The sequence below is a fragment of the Podarcis vaucheri genome, assembly GCF_965113315.1.
Source record: "Podarcis vaucheri genome assembly, chromosome: 9".
In the NCBI taxonomy this organism is placed as follows: Eukaryota; Metazoa; Chordata; class Lepidosauria; order Squamata; family Lacertidae; genus Podarcis; species Podarcis vaucheri.
In genome coordinates, this window is record NC_138767.1 from 21,214,740 (window position 1) to 21,229,715 (window position 14,976).

The window sequence follows — 14,976 nt, forward strand, 5'->3', positions numbered from 1 at the left end:
TCTCTGTCATTCACATAACACCTCAAATATTGCTGGAGGACACCATTAGCTCTTTCCGCCTGCCCGTTGGTTTCTGGATGGCGGGCAGTGGAAAAATTCACCTCTACATGCAATAAGCTCATGAGCTTCCTCCAGAACCTGGAAGTAAATTGTTTCCCTCGGTCCGAAACCACCCTCAAGGGGGCACCATGCAATCTAAACACATTTTCCACAAACAATTTAGCGGTTTCTTCTGCTGTGACCGCATGTGAGCAGGCTATAAAGTGGGCCATCTTGGTTAACAGGTCTACCACAACCATAATGGCTGTCTTCCCTTTGGACCTGGGCAGATCAGTCATAAAATCTATTGCCACTGCCTCCCATGGTCTTTCCGGCGTGGGTAGTGGTTCTAATAAACCTGCCGGTGCCCGCCTCTCCCCCTTGGCTCGTTGACATCGGTCACACCCTCTCACATACTCCCGCACATCTTCCCTGACCTTGGGCCACCAGAATTCCCTGGTAACCAGCCACATGGTTTTGTGTTGCCCAAAATGCCCTGCTGTGGGGCTATCGTGCAGTTGCTTGAGTACCTTTTCCCTCAATTCTCCTTCAGGTACGTATAACGCTCCCTTGTAGTACAACGCCCCGTTTCTCTCCTCAAAACCCCCGGGTTTGTCTCCCTCCCTCCTGAGACCCCTGAGTTTGTCCTGGGCATATTCATCCTGCACCGTTCCCTCTATCAGTTCCCTTAGCCCCACCAATGCCGCCCCACACACCCAGCGATCCTCGGGAATGACATGGGTCTCTTCGGGTGCACCCTCTCCCTCCAAATATTCAGGTTTGCGTGAGAGAGCGTCCGCCCTAACGTTCTCCTGGCCTGGTACGTAACAAATCTCAAAGTTAAATTTGGAGAACTCCTGGGCCCATCTCAACTGCCGTTGGTTGAGCACTCGCGCAGTTCTCCAATACTCTAGATTCTTATGGTCCGTGCACACTTGCACCTTCTGTTGTGCACCAATTAGTAGGTGCCTCCATCTCCGGAAGGCCTCATAAATCGCAAGAAGTTCCCGGTCGTACACCGTGTAGTTTCTCTCAGATTTGTTCAGCTTTCGCGAAAAGAAGGCACACGGTCGCCACTCGGACCCCTCCTTCCCCGGCTGCAGAAGAAGCACCGCCCCTATGGCTCTGTCAGAAGCGTCTGTTTCGACCCTCAGCTTTTTTTGTAAATCCACATGTAGAAGTTGTTCGTCAGAGGCGAAGGCCTTTTTCAGTTCCTCAAACGCTCGCTCCGCCTCCCCCGTCCAAACAAACTTCTTTTTGCTGCTGAGACAGTCCGTGATGGGCGCCGTCAGGTGAGCGAAGTTTCGGATGAACTTACGATAAAAGTTTCCAAACCCTAGGAACCTCTGCACATCCTTCTTAGTCTTGGGGGTTTTCCATTCCAGCACCGCTTGAACCTTGCCGGGGTCCATGGCCAACCCCTTGTCTGACAAGCGGTACCCCAGGAATTCCACCTCCTTGGTATGAAACTGACACTTCTCCAGTTTCACCCACAGTCTGTTGGCTTGCAGCCTGCTCAACACTTCTCTGACGTCTCTCACATGTTGCTCCTCATTCTCCGAATACACCAACACGTCATCTAAGAAGGCCACGCAATTCCTGTAGAGCAAAGGCCCCAGTACATGGTTCATAAAGGCTTGAAAACACGCGGAGCCTGCTTGTAATCCAAAAGGCATAACGAGATATTCAAATGCCCCCAAAGGGGTGAACATGGTGGTCTTCCATTCATCCCCTTTCCTTATACGTATCAGGTTGTACGCCCCCCTTAGGTCCAGCTTTGTAAAAATCTTTCCTTTTCGCACCCTGGTCAAAATATCATCAATCCTGGGCATAGGAAAAGCCACCGGCTCTGTCACTGCATTTAGGGCCCGAAAGTCACATACCAGTCTCGGCTTGTCCGTGTTCTTTTTATCCACAAAAAACACTGGGCTACCCCCCGCTGCCTTGGACTCTCTGATGAAGCCTCTCTTCAGGTTCTTGTCAATGAACGCTCGCAACTCCTGCATCTCCCTGTCTGACATGGCATACAACCTGCCTACAGGAAGCTGTGCTCCAGGGAGTAAATTGATCTGGCAATCAAAGGGCCTATGCGGGGGTAGTTGGTCAGCCTCCTTCTCGCTGAACACGTCGCTGAGATCAGCATACTGTGATGGCACCTTCCCCTTCTCCATCACTTCCGTCCCTGCTAGGGTGGCTTGGGCCCCTGCTGACCCCTTTTCCCCCCTGCAGTGTTCTAAGCAATGTGCGGAACCGAAGGAAACCACTCTTTGATGCCAGCCCACCAGCGGATCATGTAGGGCTAGCCAGCTCATTCCCAAAATAATGGGAGCGCCTCCCAAGGTGGCCACATTAAACGCTATCAGTTCTGTGTGCCTTGCCACCCTCATTATCATTGGGATGGTCTGCAAGCTGACGCCTCCTCCCAACAGTTCTCTGCCATCGATCGTGGTCACCTGCAGGGGGTTGCTTAAGGGGATAGTCTGTATCTGGTGTTCAGCAGCAAACTCCTTGCTCATGAAATTGCAGGAGCTGCCTGAGTCCAACAGCGCCTTTATTTTTAGGGGGTGTCCATTTTGCAACTCTAGCGACACTTCAATCACTAGAGCAGGTCGAGGAGCTTCTGGCACTGGCACTTGGGGAAGGGGCACTTTCACTGCTCTTTGGCCTGGCTGCAGTGCCCTGCTGGCAACCAGGCGTTGGCTTTTACCTGCTCCGTTTCTCCCTGCTCTTCCCCCTCAACAGTTCCCACCATCCCTTGCCATTCCTTCCTCTGGGGGCAGACTCTGGCAAAGTGGCCTGGCTGTTGGCAGAGATAGCATTTCCGGGGTCCCTTTCCCTCCTTCTTCGCCCCCTCACTGGGCTTTGAAACTGCGCGCGCGCGGGCTGTTCCGATTTCCATCGGCTCTGCCGGCGGGAAAGCTGGCTCAGGAATGTCTGGAATGCGTAACTCCTTCCAACGTTCCCCTCTCCCTTCCCGCCTCTCCAAGGCTCTTGCCTCCTGGCGCGCTCCAATGGTCAGCGCAGATTTGGTCAGCTGATCCATAGACACCGCCCTGGGGCTCCTGGCCAGCTCGTCTTTCACAGCTGAAGAAAGACCTTCTTCAAATAGCATCTGAATGGGTGCTGCCGATAAATCCCACCCCAATCTGTGAATCAGCATGGTAAATTCAGTCCAGTACTCACGGACAGATCTGCTTCCCTGCTTGCAAGCCATTAGCTGTCTGCGCACTACCCCCTCCTCAATATCGCTGGAGAACATGATATCCATTGCACGAAAGAATTTCATAGTGTCCTTCAGGATATCGTTGTGCGTTGCCATCAGGGGTCGAACCCAATCTCGCGCCCCCTTCTCAAGATGCCCAATTACGAAAGCAACTCGGGATTCCTCATCAGGGAACTCATCAAACTGCACATTCAGGGCATATTGCATTTCAGTCCTGAAGGCATGGTAATCCTTGGGGTCCCCCCCAAACTTCTGCACTAATCCTGGTACCTTTCTGGGGAACTGAGTGGTTCTCCCCTTCTTGTCTGCATCTTGAGCCCTCCTCTCCTCGAGCCTCGCCGTCTGCAGCGCAAGTTGGACCTCCAATGCTCGGTATCTGTCTTCCAAGCTTGGACCAGCTCCACCCCCTGCGGCTCCGGCTCCTGCTGGGTCGCTCATGATGCCTTCTCCTGCACAGGCAGCGTACAGAGACTGTCGGACTGCTGTCAGGGGATGATTAGCTGCTTGTGCTTAAAATAATGCCCCTTCAGAGTTTGTGCGACCCCACAAACCTCTGTGTGTGACAGAGCTCCTCAGACATGTCTGCTCTAGTCACTTGTAGAGTCCGACAGTGGCTGTCTGCGGAAGCGCTTCCAGCAAAGAAGTTCCTTAACGGAAACGCGTCTCCTGGACTCACGACGTGACAGCTTCCGGCGAAGCATAGGTCTCCCTGCAGTTGCTTCTGACACCTCCCCGCTATTTTCGCTCGAAGTGTCTCTCACCCCTTTCTCTCCCCTTCTGCTTCCTGCCTGGGCTGCTGCGTCTCTCTCAGCATTACTGAGATCCTCCTCCAGAGACCCCGCGCTCCCCCTGCTGGTCCCTGCTTTGGCTGTTGACTCTCTCCCAGTCTCTGGGAGCCCTACCACTTCCCTTTCCTCCGATGTCAGTTCCCTGACAGAAAATAAATCAATGGCAAGCAATCCCTTCAAATAGCTATGTAGGTAGAAAGATCCCAACTTTGTCTAAAAACAGCTTTCTCAATCTAATAGCAATAAACTAAAAGGACATATTTTATTGTCTTACATTGAGTCAAACCATTTGTCTTTCTTTATTTTAATCAATATTTTTCCTGTTTTCAAAACTAAACAAGGTGTATCTACTCAAAGATCCCAGCAGAGCTCTTTTCCAGTGCTGCAACTGAGTGCTTTTTAACTGCGCCTGAATCTGAGACCTTTCCGCATTCAAAGCATGCACTCTGTGATGGGAATTCTGGCCATCCTTAAAAATAAAGGTAGCATTTATAAATTGACAAGTTAACTTGTGATTTATATATCACAAGTTTTATTGATGGAATCATTTCCTGACTGCAAGTGGCTTATGTAGTGCTCACTAGAAAGTCACTGGTGTATAATATAAAACATATTTTAATATACTTGTCAGAGCTTTGCAAGCCAGAAATTGAGAGCAACAAGCAACAAGATGCATCTTGTCTGTTGATTGACTTTAGCTGGTTATACTGATTTAACCAAATGAATAGTCAAGGCTCTTAATAGGTAACATTCTGCAGAGGAGCAACATCTGAGCTTCAATACTCTGAAGAGGCAGCTAAAAGGATGGGCAATATGTTGATGCAATCACATTTTTTCCAGAATTTCATTTTATGCTACTGTATTAGAAATGAGTATGGCTATCTTGAATGTTGTGCATGGGCCGATAACTATGCCGTTGCATAATGTCACCTGATGTGTGCGATCAGAGGCTAAACAAGGTGCTGATGGTCCTTAATGGCCAGGAATCTGGAATGCCAAATCTCTATGAGAAGGTAGGCCCAATACATTTTTGCTGCCTAGGGCAAAGGACAAGATGGTAGTCCCTCACCAATTTCATGAACAGAAGCTGTCTAGATTGGCAGATGAATCTTACTGATGGGACAGCATCCTCCACAATACTAATGACAGATACAGATAGGTAGCCGTGTTGGTCTGCCATAGTCAAAATAAAAAAATTCCTTCCAGTAGCACCTTAAAGACCAACTAAGTTAGTTCTTGGTATGAGCTTTCGTGTGCATGTGTATCTGAAGAAGTGTGCATGCACACGAAAGCTCATACCAAGAACTAACTTAGTTGGTCTTTAAGGTGCTACTGGAAGGAATTTTTTTATTTTGACAATACCAATGGTCAGCAAGACAGCTTGCAGGGGGCACACACAGCTCTGTTCTACAACTTCTTGCCTGCCCCACATTTGCCACCCGAGGCAACTGCTTCACATCTGGTGCCTAATGGTAGGCCCAGTCCTCTGTCTGAGTATGGAGGAGTAATATAAATTTGGGGATAGAAAGAAAAGAGGCAGAGGAAGCTTGAGATTTTAAACTAGGATAAAAGAAGCATATCCGGCGCTGTACAGTGCTGTACTTTGGAAATTTGTTACAAGATTAGCATTTCTGGTACCTGCTGTAGGAATGTACATGCTTCCACAATCAGTGTTTATATACACCGGTAAAAAGTTATCACAAAGGTACCAGAAATCTCCACTGTGCTCTCCTATGCAAAGGAAATAAATTCATGCACAGTGGTACCTTGGTTCTTGAACACCTTGGTACTCGAACATTTCGGCTCCAGGACACTGAAAACCCAGAAGTAAGTGTTCCAGTTTTCAAACATTTTCAAAGCCTGGTGCAGCTGTTGGCTATTGTTTCCAGGGGGCCTGCACCAATCAGAAGCTGTGCCTTGATTTTCGAACATTTCAGAAGTCGAACAGACTTACAGAATGGATTACATTTGAGAACTAAGGTACCACTGTAATGCCATCCCTGGAACTTCTCACTGCTCAGATAAATGTAACAATATTATGGAAAATGAAAAAAGAAAGAAAAAGAGCTATATTACTTCTTACTTGGGCAAGTGAAAGGAAAGGAGCACTTCGTGTTGCACTAACTGGTTTCTCAAACTGACTTCTTATGTAATACTGGCCAGGACCTGGAACACCCTGCAAAACAGTTATAACAACTATGACTGAAATAGCATAAAATGCAGCACGCACTTTGTATGGCAGGCTGTGTTAACTCTGGAACAAGAGCAGTGACAGAAAGGTGGAATATAAATACATTAAATAATTGTGATAAAAGGCTTCCCTTTAAGAAACTTAACGAAAGAGAAAACCCTGAGAAAACCACAGAACATAGAACTCAAATCACAGAAATAATCCAAAGCTTTCAAAAGTAAAATGTTTTAGGCAATTATGTGAATCAGCTTTATAGTCACATTTTGAGGAGATATGGGATGTTTCTTTTCACTACTGAGATTCTGAAAAATTGCAGCCAAGGGCAAAGATCAAACAGCACAGCGAATAAGCAATGAAAGATCCTTCCTTCCAACATGCAAACAGCTTCCAGTGTCAACCAAGACCCTGAAATAACAACAGATTGCAGAGAAGCCAGCCCATAGCTTCCTTCCTCTCAACCGAGAAAGATCATCCACATTGCAAAATGTCAGGCCCTTTTTTCAGCTGGAACTCACTGGAACTCAGTTCTGATACCTCTAAGGTAGGTTCCATTGCCATTATAAGAGAGTAAAGGAGGTGTTCATGGAGAGTTCTGGTACCTCTTTTTCTAGAAAAATAGCACTGCTTACAGTTGCTATCAACATGGCGGCAGAAGGAAGGTATTTCAGTGCCAAGAATGCTTCATTCTACCCACACCACTTTTGAATGCACAAACAAGATTCTGCAACACCAAAATATTTTGCTTTCAAATTGTGAAACACAACAACTATGTATACATCCCCGACCGGTTTTTCCTGGTGTGCAGGAGGGAACATAACTGGAAAAAGGTGAAGTGCAACATAAATAGGATCTATTGTAAGGGTAAGGAACTGTGGAAATCCATATGTTGCTGTACCTCCATCGTCCGTGAACATGGGGCTGGGACTACAGGGAGTTAGCATCTAACCACATCCAATTCTCCACCCTAGTCTATGCCAGGGACGCGGGTGGCGCTGTGGGTTAAACCACAGAGCCTAGGACTTGCTGATCAGAAGGTCGGTGGTTCGAATCCCCACGACGGAGTGAGCTCACAACGGGGTGAGCTCCCATTGCTCAGTCCCAGCTCCTACCCACCTAGCAGTTTGAAAGCACGTCAAAGTACAAGCAGATAAATAGGTACCGCTCTGGCGGGAAGGTAAACAGCGTTTCCGTGCGCTACTCCAGTTCACCAGAAGCGGCTTAGTCATGCTGGCCACATGACCCGGAAGCTGTACACTGGCTCCCTTGGCCAATAAAGCGAGATGAGCGCCACAACCCCAGAGTCGGTCACGACTGGACCTGATGGTCAGGGGTCCCTTTACCTTTTACTAGTATATGCCACTCAGTCTTAAAGTAGGAAATGCTCTGCAAAGGGGCCACTGGGGCAGGACTTGAGGGCCATTTGTCTTGGATCTCAAGGTCAAAGGAGGCTCAGATTCAGACAATTATTAATACTTTGGCATTTGATAAGTTTTGCAATTTGTCCTTATGCACATCAGATGAAATGCGACGCACACACTCAGCTTAGGGCTGCAAAATTAATGGGGAAAGAGATGTCATTTGGTAGTAGACATACTTTTATGTTAAATGATATCTGTCTCGCTCTTTTTCTTGGTACTTCATTTTGTTTGTGTGGGACATAATTTTTAAATTATTATTATAGATAGAGGGGTTCAAAAGACGAGAGTGGCCTGGGTGCCTATGGACCTCTGAAAAGGCCTGACTTTGTGCACACAATGAAATATCCAGTTACTCCAATTATAGAAGAGTATGAGGCAGACTGCTCAGAGTTTCTTATATGCATCAGATTTTCAAGACCAATGGTCAGGAAGCAACGAGGCAGCCAGGACAGGTAGTCTAAAGGCAAGTGTGCAGTCAGGGCCCCATGGAGATTCGAATTACACTCCCACTGCCCCACATAGGCAATGGAAATTGAAATATAATCATCATTCCTTTTTCAAAATGAGCCCAAAAGGTAAGGGCTGGAGTATTTATGAAAATTTATCTCATTAAGTATACTTGCTCTTGTTCAATGAAGTGCCATAAAACAAATTTAAATACACTTTAAAATAAATGCTTATTAACCTAAAGTGCATTCCATATGGTTCTTATCTCAACCGGGCTTTCAGCTAAATGGCTAGAATACCAAGGCTCTAAGAGAAAATAGGTCTCTCATAGCAGAAGGTTGCATTGAATTAATGAGGGAGGCACAGATGTAGAAATACTTTTGCTGACCAATTTCCAGTGCTTGATTGGCTAATGCTTAATGCAAGTCTTCCATCTTACAACAGACCAAAGATTTTGTATTGGCAGTACTAATTTGCATAATTGCAACATAAATTTTAGTTAACTCAAGGCTCAAGTACATCCTGTGTTTTAATAAAGCAAATAAGTGCACTCAGTATAGACAAAACTGAACTAATTAAATCTTAAAAGACTTAATTCAGTTTAAAATGGTAAATGGTAAGTTATGTAGTAAAGATTGAAAAATACCTTAGCAATCGATCAATAATATGTAAGGGGCAGGGTGGTTTGGATATCTGCATTATGAACACTTTGTGGCCCCAAATAATAATAATTAAAAAGAATAAGACTGTATTTCACTGGGAAAATATATCAATTGTCCTAGTTTATGCTGGCAAACCAGATAATGAGATGCAGATATATCAGCATGAAGTTCTGCTTTCTGCCTTATTATTTCCTTAAGCTTAAATAAGTGCAGAAACAGTACCTTTGTAAACTCTCTGCCCAGTAAATATATATGAAGGTTCTTATACTAGATATTTGCTAGCATTACTATGTGCAGGGTTAGAGGAAAAAACTTATGGGTCTGTCTTAGAGTCTCAATAGTCATTTTAACTTCTGGAGAGAAGGAGTGCAGCTACTAATGTATAGATTTTACAAAAGCAATTGCAAATTGTACTGGAGAAGTTATAAATATTCATAAAGAAATTAGCATCAAAGTAAGATTAATTCTAAGAGAACTCACCTACTGAAAATTCCATCAGCAGATAAATATTTTATACTTCTTAAGAAGTCTCTCTTCTTGTTCACTAATGCAACTTGATTAGTATTAACCTTTCACTGTTGTGACATCCTTTTCCCTCCCATTTAAACTCATCTCAAAACTTCCTAAAAGCACACTCTTAATACTGCACGACCATTGCTATTTGTTATCTTCCAAAAGGCATTTAACTTGAAAAGACGACCAGAACACGACCCAGTTCAGCATAACATGGAGTTTAAAAGTGAGCTCACGAAGTCGAACACAGTCCTATTTAATTTCAGAAAGGGAACCCTTTCAATAAAAAGTTAAGAGACTATAGTTACAAGGAAATTCAAAGACCATTAAAGAAACTCAACTACTTTCAGGAGCTTAGAATCACAGAATTGTAGAGTCCCAAGGGTCATCTAGCCCAACACGATGCAATGTAGGAATCTTAACTAAAGCACCCATGACAGATAGCTTATTCAACCTCTGCTTAAAAACCTCCAAGGAAGGAGAGTTGTCCACCACCTTCCAAGAGAGTCTGCTCCACTGTACAACAGCTCTTACCATCAGAAAGTTGTTCTTGATATTCAGTCGGAATCTCATTCCAGAAAAAGAAAACAAGCTTGCTCCATCTTCCTTGTGACAGCCCTTTAGATATTTGACGATGGCTGTCACATCTTCTCTCAGTCTCCTCTTTTCCAGGCTAAATATATCCAAGTCCCTCAATCATTCCTCGTTAAGCTTGGTTTCCAGACCCTTGATAATCTTGGTTACCCTCCTCTGCACACATCCTATGTTGTCAATCTTCTTAAATTGTAGTGCCCAAAACTGCACACAGTATTCTAGGTGGCATCTGACCAAAGCAGAATAGAGCAGTTCTATTGCTTCCCTTGATCAGGACACTATACATCTGTTGATGCAGCCTAGAATAGCATCTGGTTTGTTTGTTCTTTGCTGTAGCATCACACTGTTGACTCATGTTACTGATAGGTAGCCGTGTTGGTCTGCCATAGTCAAAATAAAAAAAATTCCTTCCAGTAGCACCTTAAAGACCAACTAAGTTAGTTCTTGGTATGAGCTTTCGTGTGCATGCACACTTCTTCAGATACACTGTTGACTCATGTTAAGCTTGTGGTCTACAACAGTGTTTCCCAACCTTTTTTGGGCAACGGCACACCTGTTTAATGAAAAAAATCTCGCGGCACACCACCATTACAGCCCCGTGACGTCAGCGCGCAGCGTCACGCCGGGAGGGACGCATGAAAGTGAAAGTTTTCAATTTTTTCCCCTCCCCCTTGCCGGGGAACCTCCAAGCTTTGGGGGTGGGGGGGGGAGGAGGCAGCAGAGCGAGGGACTGAGGGACGGCAGCAGCTGAGGCGGCGGCGGCTGTTGTGGTGGTGGCGGCGATAGCGGGCGGAGGAGGGGGCGGCGGCGGGGCCGAGGTGGCCGGCGGCAGCGGGGAAGGCGGCGGCGGGTGGAGCAGGAGGGCGGCCGAGGCCGGTGAGGGAGTAGGGTGGCCCGGGGCTTGAGGAGCCGTCGCCGGGAGTTGCTGCTGCTGTTGTTGCTGCTGCTGCCCGGACATGCCGGCCTCCTCCTCCTCCTCGTCCGCTGTCTCGCGCTCCTCCCTTTTGCACGCGCTGCCCCGCCGCCGCCCCATTGGCTGGGTCCTGTCAGCTGATCCTGTGTTATTTCCTGTGTGTGTGTGTGAGGGGAGAATGGAGAGAGAAACCTCGGCACCACCACCGTGGAGCCGCCCCTGGCTCGACGCGGATCCTCGCCGCCGCCGCCTCTCACCGCCCGACTCGCCCGCCTCCCTCCCACGGCACACCAGCCAATGTCTCACGGCACACTAGTGTGCCGCGGAACACCAGTTGGGAAACACTGGTCTACAAAGACCCCTGGATCATTTTCACACCTGGATCATTTTCAAGCCAGGTGTCCCCCATCTTATATTTGTGACGCGGTTCTTCCTGCATAAATGCAGAACCTTAAATTTGTCCCTATTGAAATTGATTTGGTTAGTTTTGGCTCAATTCTCCAATCTGTTAATGTCATCTTGAATCCATATTCTGTCTTCTGCAGGATTAGCTTACCCCGCCCAGTTTGGTGTCATCTGCAAATTTGATGAGCATCCCCTCAATTCCTTTACCCAAGTCATTTACAAAGTCACTTAAAACCATGATATTTAAAACTAACATTAATGGCTCAAATACAATTCATACATCAGAGAGAAAAAATGCACTCCCAAAGGATGCCTGCCAAGGAAGAGGAAAGTAAGTAATTTTCTTATCAAAAAGGGTAGGGTATATTGGGGTTCAGAGATAAAACTGCCCCTAGTTTCTTCGGAGGACCAGGCTTTGCTTCTGCAAACAGCCTTGTCCTTCCATTTGCCCCCAAGACCTCAGTGGAAACCACTAAGAACCAGACATGCCCATTCACCTACATAGTCACCCATAGTATTGCTCAGTCATAGTAACAAACATAAGTAGTAGTTTGCCAAGTACTACCGCCTGAGCATCTAATTACAAATCCGGGGTATGAAAGTATCACCAGCTGTGGCAATAGCAACTTCATGCAGCCCACCATGGGGGACAAACAGGGATCTAGTCACATTACCTTCAATCTTCCCCACTCTCTCAAAACAGCACTCCACTCAACCAAGATTCTGAAGCTTAAATTTCTTGACAGAATAACGTCATAGTTTCAGAATGCCTGATATGGCAATATAAGCATTTCTGGCCGTCTGTACCCGCTCTGAATCAATTGACTTGATGGTAAAAGCAGAATTTATTCAGAAGACACCCAAAAATGAAGCTGAAATAAATATGGATCTCTGAAAGCACCTTTAAAGGAATAGAGATAACCCTAAAGCTGGAATCAACTTTAAAATCAAAAGCAGAACTTATACATTGCATTATTACTGAGTTCGTTGCGTAACCATCCTTATGTAAGATGTATGCAGCCAATTATGAAAGAAATGATTGCAAAAGGCCTAAAACATGGAGACATGAAAGCATGTTTGCATGGAAAAATTCCTTTAATTAGCCAAGCGAAAACTGTCATGCAACAGTGACGATGAGCCTCTGGGAGCAGCTACCATTGTAACAGAATAATAGTCATTTTAATTAGCTAAAACATTAAAGCATTCACCTCAGTGGTTGCCTCAATTGTTTGTACTTTTAAAAAAAGAAAAGCTTTTTGTCCTCTGTGCAGTTGACAACAAATGTCCTCAATACATTTTTATCTTCAGGGGAAAGTAATTCATGTCAGCATTATTCTAGAGTAATTCAAGAAAGCATGCTAGTATTTGTGAAATATCCCCGCTACTGCGGCAAACTTATGGTAGCATAAAGAATGTCTCTGTGGCTCATAGTCATTTTTTAAAAATTCACTGTTCATATAATTTTCTTCACTTCAACAGTAATTGAAAGATTGTTGTACTGGAATGTCATCAACATTGAAACTATTACAAAACACCCAAGATCCGGAAGCATGTACGAAAACTGCAGGTCACAAGTGAGGCCGGTTAAGAAAAGCAAGACTTGTATCATCAAGGACCTTTCCATCCTATTAGCTTACAGCAGGTGTGGGGAACTTTTGACTCTCCAGATGTTGATGAACTATAACTCCATTATACTTGACCACTGGCCATGGTTGCTGGGGATGATGCAAGTTATGGTTCAGAACCATCTATAGCAGTGTTTCTCAACCTTGGGTCCCCCAGATGTTGTTGGACTACAACTCCCATCATCCCTGAGCTCTGGCCTTGCTAGCTAGGGGTGATGGGAGTTGTAGTTCAACAACATCTGGGGACCCAAGGTTGAGAAAGGCTGATCTAGAGGGTCCAAGGTTCCCCACACCTGGCTGGCAGAGTAGTAAAGATAGAACTATTAATTGTTTGTTATGGGTAGGGATGTCACAGACAACCAAATACAATGGTACCTCAGGTTAAGTACTTAATTCGTTCCGGAGGTCCGTTCTTAACCTGAAACTGTTCTTAACCTGAAGCACCACTTTAGCTAATGGGGCCTCCTGCTGCTGATGCGCCGCCGGAGCATGATTTCTGTTCTCATCCTGAAGGTAATCCCAAGGTAATATTTCTGGGTTAGCAGAGTCTGTAACCTGAAGCGTATGTAACCTGAAGCATATGTAACCTGAGGTACCACTGTAACAGAAATTTGTGTTTCTGATGAGTCTTCGCCAATGTCCTGATCCATCAGAAACAAAAATATCTATCAGAGATAACCTTCCAACAGAACTGTCTCTATTAAGTTGCATGGGTCAATAGTAAATTGGCTCATGCTATCACTTAGAACACGGGTGTCAAACACAAGGCCCGCGGGCCGAATCCGGCCCACCAGACCTCGCCATGTGGCCCGTGTAGCCGTCGCCGGCCGCCAGCCTTCACCTTTTATTCTCGCCTCTTTTTTTTGACACAAGAAAGCCGCCTCTTCAGTGCATGCACGGCAGCCTACAAGCCAGAGAACGTCTGCCCTCTAGCGGCACCGGCCGTTCTACACAGGAAACCTCCACTTTACGTGCATTCAGGAAACCACTTCCGTGTCACTGGACACATAGTCCTACAGATACAACCGGCCCTTTGAGGGTGACCAAACTGCTGATGTGGCCCCCGATGAATTTGAGTTTGACACCCCTGACTTAGAAGCTTTGCTCAGAAAGAAAAGCAAGAGCTTACTAGGAAATGTGTGAACACAGCTTTAGATGACTGGGAGCTGTAGCCAGGAGAGTTGGTGTATACTCACTAAGAGTGTGACTGCAAAGATCCCAATTCAAATCTCAATGTTTCTGAAAGTCCGAATTGCAAACATTTGCTTCTGAATACAGGCAACTCCCCATTTACACACGCAATGCCAGGTCAACCAAGTCATTCTGTCCCTCCAGCTCACTGGAGTGAGAAGGGTAGTAGAATTGGCACAGCTCACACATGCAGGAAAGAAGGGTCTCCGCATACGTCAGCTGGGCTGGTCAACCAAGCTCCACCACCCCTCCAGCTCCAGTTTTCCCACATGTCAGCTGTGCCAGTCCACAGAGCCATGCATGTATGATGTCAGGTTTAGGGCAGGTTGGTGTGGCTTCCCCAAAATGGCCTGGTGGGCAAAGTTTGACCTGTGAGCCAAAGATACCCCACTCCTGAAATAATGGGAGAGGCCAAAGCTCAGTGGTACAGCACAAAAGAAACCCAGATTCAAACCTTGGCATCTGCAGTTGAAGCTATCTACAAGTAGCAACGCTGAGAAGGCTCTGAGGTCTTGGGAAACACTTAGAATTGACAGTACTAGGCTATATGGACCAAGAATCTAATTCAATAGAATGCCATATCCTCCAACAACCTGTTGATCATAATTGGGATGCTCATGTTTTGATTCCGAGCTGTCCCTGGAGCCAACTGACTCAAGCAAGAACAAAAAATAACCATCCTTTATTTTTGTCTTCTTTCTAAAGAGGAGTCAGTATATGTTGATACTTTCTGCAAAGTGAAAGCAAACTGCATTTGCTGGTTTCCTTTATCATTACAGAAATGAAATCTATTTTAAATCACAGAAATAACAGTAGAAGACAGTAATAAAAACCAAGTACTCCACCTAATACAAGACAAACAATTAATGCTACACTTTATGTGCCAAGTACCAGTGATTGTTAAATAAATCACCTCCATGTGAAATATTAAACATGTACTTTTATTGTCCTATTAATTTGCTGTATC

At 45.7% G+C, this 14,976-nt stretch overlaps 1 protein-coding gene across 1 annotated transcript in view; it reads right to left on the reverse strand.

Moving 5' to 3' along the window:
* Positions 1-14,976, reverse strand: part of STPG2 (sperm tail PG-rich repeat containing 2) — a 216,481-nt gene that overhangs the window by 174,294 nt on the left and 27,211 nt on the right. Inside the window, exon 7 of the mRNA XM_082238438.1 lies at positions 6,134-6,226. Coding sequence (XP_082094564.1) covers positions 6,134-6,226 — 93 coding nt within the window. The remainder of the gene's footprint in view (positions 1-6,133; positions 6,227-14,976) is intronic.